The sequence below is a fragment of the Lutra lutra genome, chromosome 1, assembly GCF_902655055.1.
Source record: "Lutra lutra chromosome 1, mLutLut1.2, whole genome shotgun sequence".
Lineage (NCBI taxonomy): Eukaryota > Metazoa > Chordata > Mammalia > Carnivora > Mustelidae > Lutra > Lutra lutra.
In genome coordinates this window covers 96305169-96323744 of record NC_062278.1, presented here as the reverse complement: position 1 = coordinate 96323744, position 18576 = coordinate 96305169, and the positions used below count along the sequence as shown (strand labels likewise).

Below are 18576 nucleotides of genomic sequence, written 5' to 3'. Positions count from 1 at the left end.
CCCCCCAGAATTGTTCCATCTTGACATAAGTGGTGCAGGATTTTATATTCCTATATCCACCAGTCATTGAATGCTTGCGGCCTCCACGTAAGGGCCATTTCTTTAGGCAGGGAGCATGACCCTGGGTCCTGTTCTTCTCCTTGGTGAGAAGCAGCTCCTGAAGAGAAGCAGAACACTTCAGTCCTGAAGAAAGGATCTGATTGGCACTCCACAGTGGCCATTACAGTCAATCCCTTGTGATGCCTGGACCTGCTTGTTTTGTATAAGTCTGGAAACAGCTCCTTTAGTATTCTAGCCTGTCTCTTTTCCTTGATAAAGTTATAAAGTTATAAAGAAGCCCCCAGTTGCATCTTATCTGATGGGTGCCACTTAGGCTCCTCATTTCCCTCCTCTCCTACCCATTTGACGTCTCTTCTCCTTGGATAGCATCTTTGCTGGTCTATGTGGCTGACTCAATGGAGCAACTTGAGATGTCTGAGGCATGCCTACCATGACTTTCTCAGGCTTGGCTGCTACTGTTGTCCCTTTACCAAAATTTTGGATGCCATTAAAAAAAAAAAAAAAAGTCTTCTACATTCTGAGAGTAGAAAAGCTGAGGACCAGGCCCAGGAATTAATTACCAGGGTAGAAGAAAAAAGGTTGAATCCCCAATTCAAGTCTAACTGGGAAAGAATAAGACTCTGAAGTTTGGAATGGAGACATCCCAGCTGATGCCCTTGAGAGCTTGAAATCTCTGATTTCCCCAACCCCTCTGAGCCCACAGCAGTGATGTTCGTATCTTATTTAAAGACAGGCCTCAGGATTTAACCTCACTTCCCGGATGATTTTCACAGGTTGCCTTTGGTTGGTGATTAATTGTTCTTGGCTTTTCATTGTTTTTCTCTAGTACATCAGGGACTCTCAGCAAAAGCCATCTGATTCTGTTTTTTAAAACTACTCTTTTGGGACGCCTGGGTGGCTCAGTGGGTTAAGCCTCTGCCTTCAGCTCAGGTCATGATCCCAGGGTCCTGGGATCGATCCCCGCATCGGGCTCTCTGCTCAGCAGGGAGCCTGCCTCCACCTCTCTCTTTGCCTGCCTCTCTGCCTACTTGTGATCTCTGTCTGTCAAATAAATAAATAAAATCTTTAAAAAACAAACAAACACACAAAAATCTACTCTTTCTTCTGGACCTCTCTAATGTCTGAAATGTTGGAGTCACTAGTGTATTCTCTGACACCTCTATCCTACTCCAGTTCTCCAAGATGTCCCCTGAGTGAACATCTTGACCATGACACAGTGGGCCAGGGGCTGGCCAAGAGCCACTGACACCAGGGATGGGGGTCTCCTTGACAGCTACTCTTAGAGTCTGTTTCCTTGGGCCATTCCTGTCACTGACTGTCTTAGGTAGTGTTCCCCCCAGAAACAGTCCCTGAGATGGAGATTTACATGCAGAAATTTTACTGGGGAGTGGTCTTAGGGTCTACACCTATGAAGAAAATAGAATTGTGTGGAAGAAAGAGTGTAAACTCAATGCAGTCTTACAGAGACCATGGCCATCCCTAGCGGAGGCCAGGAACTGAGATGGTCCCTCAGAATTGTCCCACTGTAAGGCAAGAAGGCTGTCAACCAGTCATTGGTTTGGCTGTCTCCAGGAAGGAGCATGACTTTGGCAGTGTTTTTGTGTTTGAAGCCTATTCCTAGAGATCAAACTGACTAAGAGCCATCAGATGTTTCAGTTTTGAAGGGAGAATATGGATGGTGTGCTATAGCATCAATGATAGGTAGATAGACAGATAGATAGATAGACAGGCATAACCATGACAGTTGATACATAGAAGAATAACCATAACCACATGTGCTACACTGATTCTTTTTTCCATTGGATTTGATTTATTGTCATGGTTCTCCATGGGGTTTTGTTTGTCTGTTTCTTTGTTAAGTAAGCTCTTGCCCAACATGAGGCTTGAACTCTCGACCCGGAGATCAAGAGTCACATGCTCTACCAACTGAGCCAGCCAGGTGCCCCAGTTTTCATGGTTCTTATGACGCACCTGTTGAAAATCGCAATGTTGGATAGGATCAGTAGGGTTCTTGTAGGGTGTTGTGGAAACATGAAGATAAGGCACTTGCTCGCAATTAGGAAAGTGAAGACATCTTCCTCAATAAAGGCGAGATCTAATCGAAGCTAAATATGATTTGCTAACTATATTCTACCTGTGTGTGAGTCCTTGGACAGCAGGGAAGGAAATAGTGGGTAGAGTGTCTGCATTTTCCACAAACCCAGTTTGCTCCCGTGCTCTGCTGGAAACAAATGTATTTCAGTGACCTAGAAATGAAAGTGCCCTTTCTTCCAGGCTAGCCTGAGGCTAGCGGCTCTAAAACCATCTTGCTGTTCCTTAGTAAAGGACAGCAGTAACAGAGCCAAGGCTTCCAGGGCTATTTCAGGCAAAACCATTGTTTTTCTTGTGCATTCATTGTAGGGAGGAGGTAAAGGGGTGGAGTTCTATAATTGTTGAGTGATTTAGATTTCGCTGCAGTGTTGAGTTATTTTGTAATGAACAAGAATCAGCATATATGTATTTTTTAACGTCAAGGGTGAGGGAGAAGAAAGGAAGAAGGGGGGCAGAATGTGTGTCTGAGGATGGGGCCGGACCACACCCTCCAGTTCCCAGTGACCCCACACCCTTTGCTCTCCTCCATCTGCTGTCCATTCTTCCTCCTTCCTTGTGGACCTGCTTATTACGCTTGACGACAGGATTGACAATAGGCTTCGGGTCCTACTGGAATACCAATTATGCTTTTTAGTCTAAGATTTAGTCTTTTATTTTTATTATTGTTGGTTATTTCAGCGGGAAAAAAAAAACCTTCTTTCTTTTATTAAAAAATGACTCAGCACTGCAGTCCAATAAGATATTTTTTCTAATTTTTGTAGAGAAAAAAACTTTAACCCTTTGTCTCCCTTGAAAATCCACCCCAGATTAAAAATGTTTTTGTCCTTGGCTGAATATGCATTTTTAGATTCAAATTTAGATGGCGTCTGTGTTTGTATTTTTCATGACTTCATAAATGGACATAAATTAAAATTAGGAGTAATGTTAAATTTTCACTTTAAAATTTTCCTATGATAAAAACATCCTCCCCTGTTGCCTTGCCCTCAAACAAAAAATAATTTTTTAAAATCCTACCCAAAATAGAGATGAACAGTTCGATGTTTAACTCTAATGAAGTAAAATATGAAAGAAATTTGTTTAAAAATCTCTTAAAACTTTCATAATAAGTTTTATTTCAAGAGCTGGATGGCAGAAGTAGGAGAGAGGAGAAAGTGTCCTGTGTGTAGGTTCTCATTAACTGTGAGGTTTGGGCCTCATTTCTAAAAGGGTATTGGATTAGGTGCCTTAGGGGCTCTTCCAACTCAATTTATTTGTGATTTTATGAAGTTGCTTCTTTAAACAGTGTCCGAACAATGACTGTGCCTCAGGTTTCTAGTGATCTTTAGGTCCGCTGTCTCCCGGCTATTCCCTCAAAGTCGGCCTTAATCTGGATTCTAATTTGGGTTGACATTCTCCAGTGATGTAAAAGGCACCTCATGGTAGGCGCCCTCCTTTGTGGCCCTCCTCTGTCAAAGGTTGACAGCTCAGCAGCCTTCCTGTTCCAGAGTGCGGGGGATGTCTTTGCCTGGGACTGAGCTGAGGCTGCTAATTGTTCCATCTCCAGGATCTCATTTAAGCCCAAACTGCCATCCTGAGGTGTACTATTCAGTCATCTGTCAGAACCATCCAGAACGGTTCTGCAGTTTGGGAGTGAAATTGAAAATGGGAGACAAGTAGGTTATTCTCTTCCGCAGTATTGCCTTCGATGACATTATTAGCCGTTACTAGAATAAAAACAACAAAAAAAAAACAAAACCCAACATCATACCTTCCATTCAAAAAAGTAGCAGATATTTCATTTACTTCTCTCACAGCAAGGACTGCCCCATGACAACTTGGGTTTGAAATCTCAAGTGGATCACTTGTATTCTATCTGCTCCCTGGCCTCGGGCCTGGGCCAAGGGCTAGATGTGCTGGGCTCCCAGCCCTCTGGTGGAAAGAACTAGGTGTTGACATGTCCTTGTAACAAATTATTCATTCCAAGAAGATTCCCTGTTTCTTAAGGAGTTAAAGATGGAATGTAGTGTTTCTCAGACTGTGTACCGACAGAGATGCCTCAGGGGCCCCCAAAGAGGAAGAGAAAGATGTGGTGGGCAGAGTGGATCAGACTTTGCTCGTCAAACCCCTGCTTGAATCAGAAGGATTCCATTTAAGATTTATCTTCCTTTTCGGTGGGGGTGGGGGATCCAGGCTCTGTTGCAAATGAAGTCAGAAGACAAGGAAGGGAGAGTGGGAAGGAAAAAGAGAGAGGGACAGGAGGGACCACCCGTCCTTTGGGCTCAGTGCAGTCATAGAACCACGGACGTATTTGTTGGTAGCACGGAGGGGAAAAGGTATTGGCAGTGAGGTTTCAGAGGAGGTGATACTTGAGTTGAATCTAAGAGGACTGAGTAACTTTATTGCGGATTCAGGAGGAGAAGGGTATCTTGGGCCAAGAAAACACATTACCAGAGAAGCAAGAACAATATTGTACAGTGAGAGAACACAAACAGTTTCATCTCAAGGACCCCAGAATGAGAGCAGATGGGAGCCCCCCGAGGTGGTATGGCAAGGAGAGGCCTGGGTCACAGGCTGCCATACAAGCACCTGTGTCTGGCTGTATGAAGCCCATAGCAGAACTGCGGGGTGAATCGGCTAGAGGACACCCACCAGTTGCTCTGTATTTGTCTTCAGTTTCCCTACCCTCCTTTAGTGCTTTATTAGAGAAACCGCCATCGTTTGAGGTATGATTGCTGGCCCTCGCTTTGAGGACTTGAGGCAGCTTTCCCCTGAACAGCGGGACTTTGGACTGTATAGGTCCACATAGAGCAGATTTTTTACAGGACATACTGTAAATGTATTTTTGCTTCCTTATGATCTTCTTAATAACATTTTATTTTCTCTAGCTTACCTTATTGTAAGAATACAGTATATAACACATACAACGTACAAGGTATAGGTTAATCAACTGTTTTATGTTAGCGATAAGGCTTTCCGTCAATAGTAGACTAGTAGGAGTTAAGTTTTTGAGGAATCAAAGTTGTACATGGATTTTTGGTGGCGGGGGGGTCAGACCCCCTAACCCTCACATTGTTCAAGAGTCAACTGTATTCCCACAGAAAAGCTGCTGATTCCTTTGCCAGGGTTATCATTGCAGCATCCTAGACTCTTACTGGGACCCGGACAACTTGGGAGGTCATTCAGTGCTTATCAACAGAGGGCACTGTTGCTACTTCTCCCTGGTGTGACACTAGCTCTGCAGGAAGTCGGTATTCCTGGCCTCTGGAAACTGCATTACTAAGTGTTCCTTGGGGTGAAAGGGGTGGTGGTAACAATGATACCTTCCGCCTCCCCCAACCACGGAGCCCTGTTCCCCTATATTCTGCAGACAGGGAAACTAGGGCCCAGATGAGTTACATCACTTGTCCCCAATGAACCTGTTGGGCATGAGCAGAACCTGGACAAGAACCAGGCCTCTGGAATTCCAGTCCAGGGCTCTGTGCCATAGCACTCCAGGCCCTTCCCTTACTGTCTTGAAAGTTGAAAGAGGTAGAGGGGGCTGTGCCCTTGACCCTATTGGGTTATGGAGTTGATACCTCCTTCTTTGAGCTCTTTACTGACCAAGGAGGAGGGGGAACAGAATGGGAGGTCGAAAGGTGAAGGGAAGCACTACCAGAATCAGTCAATAGGTGTAAAAAGCTGAGATACATGAGAACAAAAGGGACAGACAGCACCAAACCTATCCCATCTTCCCAGCTACAAGCATCCATGCCTCCATCACCATAACCATACCACTCCGGCTGTGGGGTGAGCGCCCACCATTCCAGACACTGAAATACAATGACGAGACATGGACCTGGCCTTCATGAAACATATAGGCTAGGAAGAAAGACAACGTTTAACATTAATCACAAGACAGGGTCATAACTAATCATAGGCCACATCTGTGGACACCTCCCCTGTGCCGGGCACCATCACACACTGTAGCTACATTATCACATTCAGTCCCCAGGAGTCAGGTACCACTGTCTCCGTTTTTCAGATGAGGAAACTGAAGCCTGGAAGGTGAGGGAAGGTCAAGGGACTGGTCTAAGGTCATGCAGCTGGCATTTGAATCCAGCTGATCTTGGAGGTATAATATTACTGCCTGGTAGCAGTCCTAGCGGAAATGTACTTTAGAAGCCACGTATAAAATGCATTTAGAAGTAACGCGCATTGACTGTCCTCTCTACCATCTGAGAGTTGCATGTAGACTTCAAGTTTCTCAAGGAGCAAGGGTTTCTCAACCAAAAATTCAATAGAAAGCTTCTGTTCTGGCATTGTCCTCTCACCACACCCAATGCTCTTCTGATTCTGTGTGGTTGACACTCTGTGGTGGTTCCAAAGACCAAGAGGCCTGCCCTGGGCCAGCAGAGGCTCACCCTCAATGCTGCCTCTTTGATCATAAATTTGGACTTATTACTATCTGTTTTATTTATTTATTTTTTTTTTAAAGATTTTATCCATTTATTTGACAGAGAGAGATCACAAGCAGACGGAGAGGCAGGCAGAGAGAGAGAGGGAAGCAGGCTTCTTGCTGAGCAGAGAGCCCGATGTGGGACTCAATCCCAGGACCCTGAGATCATGACCTGAGCCAAAGGCAGCGGCCCAACCCACTGAGCCACCCAGGCACCCTACTATCTGTTTTATTTTAGGCTCACTTTTTTTTTTTTTTTTAAGATTTTATTTATTTATTTATTTGACAGACAGAGATCACAAGTAGGCAGAGAGGCAGGCAGAGAGAGAGGGAAAAACAGGCTCCCCACCGAGCAGACAACCCGACACGGGGCTCGATCCCAGGACCCCAGGATCAGGACCTGAGCCGAAGGCAGAGGCTTTAACCCACTGAGCCACCCAGGTGCCCCTTTAGGCTCACTTTTAAGATAAGGATACATCTACAATCTTAAGCAAGAGCAGAATCCTATCCAGTTGAGACTGTTAAAATCCAAGATATTTTCATAATCAAGGAAACTAAAGTTTCTTCACATACTGAGTATTTCCTGACAAAGGAGATACTTATGTCCCCACCACCCAGGCCTACCTCCCCTTCTTCCCACGCAAGCCCTTACCTACCACCTCAGAGAGAAGATAGAACCAAATTAATCAACATTACCTTTTTTGGTTAACTTAACAATCACCATGAAAACAAACCCAAAAACTAAGTGATGGAGATGTTTTACAAAGTAAACACTGAATGGAAATTGATCCTTAAAGCTTTTAAGGTGTGTGTGTGTGTGTGTGTGTCCATTTTCCCCAACTGCATTTTGTAACAGTGATCTAGGTAATTGTTTGCTATGGGTGGAACTGAATGTGGATATTGCTTATCAGAACTAAAGCCTTTTATTATTATTTTTTTCCTTAACAGGGTCGTCATGTTAAAACGGGCCAGCTTGCCGCCATTAAAGTTATGGACGTCACAGGGGTAATGTATCTTTATCTTGCCATCTCAATGGCCATATATTTGTGATAGAGAAATTAGTGATAAAAAAATCATTTTTCAGAGATAGAATCTTCTTAAACATCTAAGGTCTTTCCCTACTGAGCTTAACTTAAAGCAGTTAAGAGTATTGAACAGCTGACTGAGAAGACCACGGATAAATCACCCTAATTAAATTAGATACCCACCCACTGCCTTATGTAGTTAGAATGGATAATGTGTGTTGAAAATTTACATAAACACAACCATGGATATTTGCATATGAAGACAGAACATGGATTTGAAGGTATTAAAAGAATAATACTAAGATTACACAGAAGAGATGGGTCTTAGCAATTTTCCCAAAGGTCCACCTAACACTGGAGTAGAAAACGTTTGGGTAGCTACTGCAGCTTGATTAGGAAATTTCACATGAATATATATTTTCCTCCTCCAAAATATCGACCAGATAATCCCTACAACCAAAAATTCTTATTATTATGGAGCAACACTGAAATAAAATTTCTGCCTGGGTGATCAAAAGCAATCGAAGGAATAGACTTTATTGTAAATATAATCTCATGCTTTCAGTCCTTTTTGCTAGGTTTATTTAAAATATTTTAATGCCTTTTCGAGAGAATAGAGCAAAACTCAGACTTGAAAGGACTCACTGGACATCAAAAGCATGTTAATAATTTTCTGTTGTTCTGGGGATTTTTCTAAGATGTCTGCCTGCCCTACATAAAAGCTAAAAGACCAAAGTCTTCCATTCAGCCTGGAAGTGGTTTATTCAATGTAAATAGACATAGAATGAATGAATCACACCACAATATCAAGAACCAACATCCAAATTTAAAAAGGCAAGCAATATATCTGCCTGTCAGATTTCAGTCCGTGTCTCTTCTGGCCCAGTCTGTTATCTTTGTTAAGTATATATATCATATAGTACACGTATCCCAGAATACTAATTTCACTAATGTTCATTTATACCACACATTGTGCTGACTTCCCTTCCTTAATTATTACTGATCTGAATTTGTCTTTAAATTGTATGTCTTCCTCACTAGCAGAAAATTATCCCCATGTTTATTGGCATTAGATAAAGTACTACTTCCTTTTATTTGTCCTTTTATTTGAATTATGTATTTGATAAATCAATACAATAAATACATTTTTGATATATGAATACAATAAATACAAATAAATTCATTATTCAAATTTCAAATCAGTTCAAATATTTGATCCCTGTTAGTTTATTGATTCACTTGGCCTTTACTGAATATAAAACTGCAGGTATTTTATATTAATTACGTTAATTACTCAAAATAAGAAAGGCCAAAGCGTCTCCCTCTCTGGTGTTAAAAGAGTGCGGAATCTACAGCCCAGGTTTATGGCAACAATGTGGCCCTGCAGCTTCCGCACTCCAGATTCAAGCTGGTTGTCAATTTCCATGGATCCCATTCTTTGGCAGCAAGACAGGGAGAATGACTGGATGGAAGCAGAAGGGTACAGAAAAGAGCTCCTTCCACTAGAATCTTTCCTACTTGTATACGTTTCTATTTAACTTCTGCTTTCCTTGGCTATACCTAGCTGCAAGGGAAACTGGGAAATGCAGTCTTTTATTTTCCCAATTGGTACAGTTAGGTGCAATTAAAAATATGGTTTCACTCATACGTGGAACATAAGGAAAAGCACGGAGGACATTAGGAAAAGCAAGGAAAAACTGAAGAGGGGGAATCAGAGAGGGGAGACAAACCATGAGAGACTGTGGACTCTGGGAAATAATCTGAGGGTTTCAGAGGGGAGGGGGCTGTGGGGATGAGGTAGCCTGGTGATGGGTATTAAGGAAGGCACGGGTTGTAATGAGCACTGGGTATTACACACAAACAATGAATCATGGAACACTACATCAAAAACTAATGATGTGCTATATGGTGACTAACCTAACATAATAAAAAAAATCGCATTCTGTTAGTTTTGGAAGGAGAATGGGTATTAGTGTGATCAGTTAGCAAATCTAACACAAAAGTCAAGATCAGGTACTATCAGTCTCTACAGAGAAATCCATTATAAATATGTAAGCCTTTTACAGAGTTTTTATAGACAAAACAAGTCAGAATTTATTGTGCAGTTCTGCCGAAATCATGATATTCTATTTTCCTTAGATTGAATAGGCTCTCCACATAATGCAGTGCACTTGGCAATTTAACAGTTACTGGGTGTAGACACTGCAAGACATTCATGCTGGAAAGTTCTGTTGTGTGGTTCCGTGGAACTACAGTGATTTCTACCATTAATCTCAGTGCTCACAGTTGTATGTTGATGCATAAAGTAGGACTTGAGAGCACTGACTATTACTGACATTGTTTCTGGTTCTATTTTTGAGACTTTAAGTTGCTTGAAGAACCACTTACTCTTGTTAGGCCACTTTGCTTTGAAATCAACAGAGCTATTTATCCCAGCATATGTATTTTCAGTTGAAGGAGTATCAGTTAGCCTTTCTAAACTAGGTTCACAAGATAGCAAAGCCCTGCAGAAAATGAATATGAGAGACTCTTTCCTCAGCCCCCCAGAGGATGGTACAGAGCTAAGGCTGTTGTCAGGACATAGGAAAGTCAGTCCATTGTGTACAGGGGATGCTTTATAGGACTTGGACTTAATTTTCTTAGGGAACCCTTGTTGAAAAGGCTGGGTAGTTTCCCTGATTCATACACATCACTGACTGTTTTATAAGCACTGACCCTTAACAAAGATAAGCCTCACATCAGGAGATAGTTTTCTCAATTCCCATGATGTCTGATACAGCATCAAATGACTCTTGTATCACCCCCGTACACGTTACAGTCAGCATAAGATTTCCTTTGTGAAATTTGTGTGGTAGCCTCGGAAAACAATCTATTTCATTTTGCCATGTTGTCTTTTGTGTATTATGGAATGCTGTAAAATCTTCTTACCAATTATTATAATTGTGCTCATTATAGCTGCTCTGCTAAAAACCGAGATGAATTCTCAGAGGTCGTCTTTGTTAATTGTTTGCAGTGATCTACTGCAGTTACTATAGTTGATTGTAATGAAATTGATAAAACCGTAAGCATGAAATCAATTTTTAGATTATTGTTTTTACTCTACACCACTTCCTCTTCCCCCCGCCCCTCTCTCTTTTCTCCTAATAGAAACTAGCCACAGAAAGAACTGGATATAATGCTTCTGCTCTTCTGGTTTTAGAGCTGAGACACTTCCAAATTTGCCAATATTTGCTTCAGAATTAGTACTCCAACTCAGACTCAGTCTTTGAAGTTGTTTTAGTTCCTGAAATAATTATGAGAATTTCTTCATTTCGCAGCTTTCTGGGGATTCCTTCCCAGCTGGGTTTGTGTACTCCAGATTTGCCTACAATATCTAAACAAAACTGGGCCCTCTCGGGGTAGTGTTTCTCAAAGTGGACTACCAATGTCCGTGAACGGTCAGCCCTCCGGTGGTATTTATGAGAAATGCAGATTTCTAGACCTGTTGTATAATTTCTGGGTGGGGTCTCTGAATCCACCTTTTTTACAGGCCCCTCAAGGAACTCCAAATTCCTGAAAGTCAGAGGGGCACTTTTCTAGGCTTTTTTATTCACTGCTTCCTGGTCAACATATGTGAAGGGACTGTGGTTCTTTGATAACCCTGTAAATAATCCTCATTTTCATTTGGATAAAAATTCCTGGTGTAAACTAGTCCCTTTGCAATGATACCTTGAAGCCCACATAGGACTTAAGGAGATCCTAACTTAGTATCATAGGTTCTCACCTTTATAGAAATTGGTTCTGATCTTATTACTCAGCACAGCTTGGGTTCTAGTACCCAAAGCCCACTCACACCAAATGAAGCTGAGGATGGAATTTACTAGAAGTCAGATGATGTGATTAGGAACGTTCTTTCTCTCCATTGCTTGGCTCTGCTTTCTTCCCACCAACAGTCCAGGTCCATGTTCTGATGGCTTCATTATTGTTAGTCCCAGCCAAGTGCCAGTCCGAATATCAGCTTGGGTCACATCCCCAGTCCTGAACCAACCCTTGTTTTCCTTCCTCCGTATCTTGACTGGGTCCCTGGCCCTGGAACCTAGAAAGACTAAGGGTTGGAAAGGATGATTTCTCAAAGGAAAGCAAGAGAGATATTTGAGAAGAGGGTGGGAAGGTGGCTGAGTAGGCAAAACGAGGAGAATTACACCACCGTGATAGCAAATATCATTGTAGTGAATGTGCTTAAAACCAATGTGGTCCCTAAGTAGAGAACCTCTCTGGGGCCTTTGTAATGTTTCAGCCAAAAGTAGTAATAATGGTAACTAACATTGGTGGAGTGATTATTGTGAGCCAGAACTCTTTTAAATCCTCCCTATATATTGATTATTTAACCCTTTTGGCAACCTACCAAACATCTTCCATTAACAGCACCATTACATCACATGAGAAGACCAGGCATATTAAGTATCCTGCTCAGTGTAACATGTACGTGGGGGGTGACTATTTCAGCCTGAGCATTTTATTTTAATTTTTTTAAAAGATTTTATTTATTTATTTGACAGACAGAGATCACAAGTAGGCAGAGAGACAGGCAGAGAGAGAGGGAAACAGACTCCCCGCTGAGCAGAGAGCCCACTTGGGGCTCCATCCCAGGACCCTGAGATCATGACCTGAGCCAAAAGCAGAGACTTAACCCACTGAGCCACCCAGGTGCCCCTCAGCCTGAGCATTTTAACTCTATCCTTAAAGTCCATCCTCTCCACCACATTACTGTAGGTCTCCAGTTAAGATAGAAGGGCACTTAGTGTTTAATTTAGTGTGAATTTTTCCATTAGTTTATTCAATAAGCATTTACTAAACGTTTGCCTACTAGGAGGATCCATTTTAAACCCTGCTTGACTGAGTTTCTATTTCTGTCTTGCCTGCTGATTCCTGTAACTGAAGCTGATGACCAGGCTCCAGCTCTCTTTGAGGAGTAAGGAAGTGGTCTCCCAGGAGCCTCTGGCAGAGGGCTTTGCCCGTAGTTAATGGGTTCAGTGGATGTTCGCTGAGACTGGACAAAAAGAAAAAAAAAATGTGTTTAATCTCGAGTCGTTTGTAAGAGTCAGAGGACACACAGCTCCAAGCAGGTTTGGTTCCTCCCTCTTGAAGAGAGGCCATTCGGTGGAGTGATTGGTAGCACAGAACATAGCATTATTAATAATAGTAACAACAACAACAACAACAACAACCATGGTCAAAATAAAAATGGCTCCGTACTTACCCTGTGCCAAACACTGCTGTACTTTGTTAACCACATGTTAGCTCATTTGATCCTCGAAACAGCTCTCATTAGTGGACACTGCTACTGTGTTCATTTCATGAATGAGTGATTGAGGACATGAAGAGCCTGAGTAACTTGCCCAAGCCCCACAGATAGTAAATGGCAGAGTTGAAGTTCAAATTCAGCCAATTAGGGTATCTCCACCCTCCCCACAGCCCAGTTGTAGGAATGAAAGATGAGGGCGTACCCCTGCAGCTTGGCCTGCTGACCCAGGTAGAGCTCAGATCACACTGGACCGCTCTCCTTACGGACTGGAACCTTGGGCAGCTTTCAGACCTTGCTGAATCTCATTTTTCTTGTGTGTTAGTATAAATACACACATCGCAAAGTTGTGTTGAGGCTAAAATGTTATAATTTTTAGGGCCCGGCACATAACAGGTCCTCAAAAAATGATGCTAATTATTAGTCCTGGAAAGATCCAGCGGGTACCTGAGTGGGGCAGGCAGTTGGAATGGCAAGAGGATTTTCAAGAGTACCTTGAACTTCTGTCATTAGTAGATGAGAGTGTGGGGATGGCAGTCTGTGCTATGAATGATGCACCATCCCTGGGTTAGCTACTCATTAATATGTGTAAATAGTTTGACTCAGCTCTGTCGTCACCAGCAAACATTCACTGAACCCATTAACTATGGGCAAAGCCCTCTACCAAAGGCTCCTGGGAGACCACTTCCTTACTCCTCAAAGAGACCTGGAGCCTCGTCATAAGCTTCAGTTACAGAGTTATTAGTCTTCCCAGAGACAACATTAGCCTCACCCCGAGCATATACAAGATGACTTCATATAGAGCAGGATCTAGGAGGGAATGTTTGGCTAGATTCCTCCAGAAACTGAAGACGGAAGCCATAATCAGTCATTCATTTATTCATTCATTTAGGGACACATGCGTGTGCTATGTTCTAGAGTGACAGCCGTGAGGAGAACGGACACGCACACTGTCTTCTGGAATCTTAGATTCCAACATGCATTAGAGACATTTAACAGACAGTTGAACAATGACTGAATCACAGTTCTGATGAACTTTTAAGGAGTGTGCAGAGAGTATTAAGAGAGAATTTAAGAGAAAGTATCTATCTGGGCTGCTCACGTTTCCTGATAAAGTGACAGCTCTGTGAGATCCGAGGATGAGTTCAGATCTTGCTCTGCGTTGGTAGGCCTGAGAGAAGGGCACTCACAGCTGCAGGAATCTGACCCTCCCGTGGGTTCCACAGAGCCTGGGAATCCCCATTCCAGGCCCTCTGCGGCAGAGACCCCTCTGAATACACCTCTTTGGGACTCCTTCGTGGTTCTTCAGGTAGGTGTCTTTGGCAGACAGACCATCTGATAAAGTACCTCATGAGAACATTTAGCAAAGATAAAGAAAGGTTATTTTTGTCTCCATAATACGCTTTACCTTTGGGAGGTATTTAGTGCTTCGGTTCTGTATGGCATAGAGCATGTAGAACTTGGAAAGATTTTAGAGTTCTAAAAACGACAAGCCAAGCTGCTGGCTACATGCACACTTACGCGTCTCCCCCTATCTTGCCTATGGATTATATATACCCCGCTTGGTGGCTTATGTGTGCCTGGGTCTCCGCATATGTGCATGCACATTGGGCAGATGGCCTGGATGTGGAGGCTTGTCCTACGTGCAGGCACAACACGTCAGAGAGGTGGCTTAAGGACGACATAAGCCACTTCATTTATGGCTGACTTTAGGCCAGTTAGTGACAACACTGCGAGGGGCTGAACTCATTTACTTCTGGATTACTTGAGCATATATATTTTTTTTTTTCCTTTTAATTCATGGTTTTTTTGGGAGTCAGTGGAGGCTTGGGTGTGAGAAAGAGGCACATTGGGCTGCGTTAGCCGTTTCTCTGAGGGCCGGCTCTTCCCAGCAGGAGAGAACAGCTTAGCCTCATGGTCAAGGGGAGCCCTGTAGATCGGCACTTGCATCTGGGGATATCCTTGTTTTGACACTTCAGGGCTCCATATCCTGGGCACATCCTTTAACCTCGCCTTGTAGATAATATCCCTTGTCTCATTAAGTTTGTGTGAGAAGTAAGCAGAGTTATTGATAAAGAAAGCATTTGAGAGAAATATGTAGAGTGTTGTGTTCAGTGTGTATTACTGTTATTACAGTGACACTGTAATAAATAAAATGTAGACATTTTCCTTTGTCTCTCGATGGTACCAACAATCCCTGTAGGAGGTTACATGCCACAGTCCTTCTGGCTACAGGGCCTTGGCAATCACTAATTTTCTGCTAGAAGAACAGTTCCCTCCTTAGTCACACAACATCACATTTTTCTCTCTTCCTAAGTGGGTAAACCCCACAAGGCCTTCAGAATTCAGCTTGAACTTGAAAGTCTTGGTGCTGTGTCCCCCGATGCCTCCAGTTAGGTTGGTTGCCTATACCTCTCCTGTTTGTAAGTTTCCGTGCATCTGTGTCATTCTTTGATTTCCATCTGTGTCCCCACTAGCGTATTGCAAGTTTCACTGTGGCAGAGCTTGACTCTGCGACGCCCATTGTTGTATTGTTGTATTATTAGCATTTAACATTGCGCCTGGGATGCAGTCAGTGGTTACGTATCTATGGGATGCATTCGTTCGCTTAAGGTTAACAACACAGCAAATCCAGGTACTGCCTACAGGAGGTCATGGCAAAGTCCCAGTCCTTTTAAGGCTCAGGTGACTCCTTAAACCATGCTGGGTCTGTTTCTTTCGATCTGTAAAAGTATAATTTATAGGTGTATAACCCCACTGTGAGATAATTCAAGGAGATACATACATGCTTAATTATCACTTAATTTTTAGTGCATGTTCATATTTAATAAACTGTGATACAAAACAAACCTCAGGCTGTATGCTATCTACCAACAAACACGCTGGATATGGCAGCCATTAGGTTCCTCCATTCGGGTGCAGAATTTCATTCTGTAAGAAGAATTTCCACGGAAAGTTCAAAGCCGTCACTTTAAAAAGAGAAATTTGCAACTACTTACCTTAGGAATGTAGGTTTTCTCTCTCCTTCAGAAACAAAACAAACCTGAAAATTAATGAGATATTGAAGCTGATATGTGACTTTGTATTGCTTTCAGAAACTCTAATTTTGTAGTCACTAAAGCAGCTTCTTTGTTGTCACCGATTAATTTTATAATGAGATATGACATAAGCTCATAAAAATAAATATTGCTGACTTTTAAAATCCAGTTTCTGTTGATGCTGTATGTGGCCATCCTGAATAAAACTTCCGCTGGAGGAAGGGATCTCACAATTACAAATTATTTTAAAACATTTTAAAATTACATCCTAGAAAATGTCAACCATCACTTCACATTCTAATGCCTGTGATTCTTTAACAGTAAATTGTCTTCAGCTTTGTGTCATATTCCATCGACAGTGAAGTTGAGAAGGATGGGGGAGTTAATACAAACAGCCACCTAAGGCCTAAGGCCGGCCCATGCTGTGGAGAGCGACAGCTGCGGTCCCAACCAGTGCCCACATGGCTAGGGTCAAGTGGCATATAGGAGTCTCTACACCTCGTACTTTCTTCTGAGTTCACACTGACCAGTCCCCTGACTTATCATAGTTTTATTACACAGTATTATTTTTGTTCCATGCATCGCAACCTAAATATTGGGCAAACTCTTTGTCATAGAGCACACTAATATTAAGTATCTTATTAATTCCATTTTTCAATCCTAGCATATTGTAGATGCTTAAAGTATATTCCCTGTATTAAATATGCAACTTAAAATCCCTGATGCCATTCATAAGCAAGTACTATTGTGTGCTAACAAGTTTCTTTAATTGGAGGACCAAAGGCAGGTTTCTCTTTATCCCTGGCTTAAAATGCTCCCAAACACTTCCTTCATGATTAGCAGCTTTAACACCATGGGTAACTGGTCTTCTGTCTAGGAGTTTTCAGTATAGAATTAAGAGCACCGGTTTTGGAGTCAGACGAATCTCGCTTTGAATCTTAGCTCTAACATATAAGATACGAAAGAATTTGGGGGATTTCTTAACCTCTCTGAAATTCATTTTCCTCACTTATATGGGATCATTTAATCATCTACTTCATAGAGCTGTTTTGCATATTAAATACACAGTTTCTCGTACATAGCAACATTACGTAAGGTTGGCTTTGGCTCTGTTTTCTGACCACCGTATCATATCATTCTATGGTATTATCATCAGAGGTAGTCAGTGGTTTAAAAGCATCTCCTAGAAACATCTATTTCTTTGCCTTTGAAAACCACTTTTTCTTACATGGTTTGCCATCCTCCAGGAGGCCTGGCCTGCCTTCTCACTCAGAAGGTTTGTCCGCAAGCAATTAGAGAGAGCTAGCCCCAGTCCACAAGTAATTTTCCAGCTTCTGTTAGGTCACATTTGCTAATGTCCCATTGGCCAAAGCAAGTCACATGACCGAGCCCAGAGACAAGAAGAGGAAATGGGCTCCCATCTCCTCATGAGGGAGGCTGCCAAACATCATGGCCTTTCCACCCCTCCTCTATCCAAGTCTACCACAAATACTAAGCAATAAATAGATTCCTGTGATCTTGTGAAAGAAAGTCTTCTTTATTTTGATAATAAAGCTATGCTTAAATAAGCACTTGATAATTTCTAAGCCCGAGAGGTGGTTTAAATAGATATTCTTATTTTCATTCACATAACTTATATTTAGAGAGTCCATATGCAATGTCTGAGGGTATGTAATGAATCGACTTGGAATAGATTTATGACTGAAGTAACGGTTCTTCCTGTTTACCAGACTTGGCTTATTAAAACTAGTCCCTTTTAAAATTTGTGACAATTTAGTACCATTATTTTGTTTTTCATTATGACCCAGAGGTCATTTATTTCCTGGTGGGCTTGATCCTTTTGCTTAGTTCTCAAGACATAATAATCCGGGCGCCTGGGTGGCTCAGTGGGTTAAGCCGCTGCCTTCGGCTCAGGTCATGATCTCAGGGTCCTGGGATCGAGTCCTGCATCGGGCTCTCTGCTCAGCAGGGAGCCTGCTTCCCTTCCTCTCTCTCTGCCTGCCTCTCTGCCTACTTGTGATCTCTGTCTGTCAAATAAATAAATAAAATCTTAAAAAAAAAAAAGACATAATAATCCATTTACAAAACAGAAGACATCCTTCTCTTAGAACTTTGTAATCTAACTATAGCCTCTGTTGTTGTCTTTGTCTTTTTGAAAGCATTGTAACTCATGCTTTTCAATAGCCATGTTGTGAGAGGGTAGACTGCTTGTCGAGTGGATAAATAAGTTCCTGTAATTACTAGTAAGTGTGTCCCTGTCAATACTGCTAACTTGCTGCCACCACTGCCCTAGACTAGAAATTGGGATAAATAGTAGCCCAATAAAATGCATGCCTACTTACAAGATCAAGATCAAGGTTCTATGCTAGAGCTACATAGCAATGACCCACGGTGGTTCTGTAATTGTGTTTGGAAACCATGCAATTTAAATTAAAATTCAAGATACCTCCATTCGTGCTCTTCCACTGTTGTTATTTTTTTAATTTTTTGGTTGACAAGATTAAAAATAATGTTTATTTTGTATTACACTTTATAACTTTCACATACTTCATTCAAATATCACAAAAGACTGTGGCTTATAAAAAAATTCTATTATAAAATCTCTATCTAATTATAGAAGAGAAAACTGACATTGTAAAAGGTAGGTTACTTTCCTAAGATCATGGA

At 42.0% G+C, this 18576-nt stretch overlaps 1 protein-coding gene across 12 annotated transcripts in view; it reads left to right on the top strand.

The window, feature by feature from the left end:
- The window catches only part of TNIK (TRAF2 and NCK interacting kinase), a 385411-nt gene that overhangs the window by 220853 nt on the left and 145982 nt on the right, over positions 1 to 18576 (top strand). For all 12 annotated transcript variants that reach the window (XM_047730493.1, XM_047730479.1, XM_047730473.1 and 9 more), the window contains exon 3: positions 7514 to 7570. In XM_047730493.1, coding sequence (XP_047586449.1) covers positions 7514 to 7570 — 57 coding nt within the window. The remainder of the gene's footprint in view (positions 1 to 7513; positions 7571 to 18576) is intronic.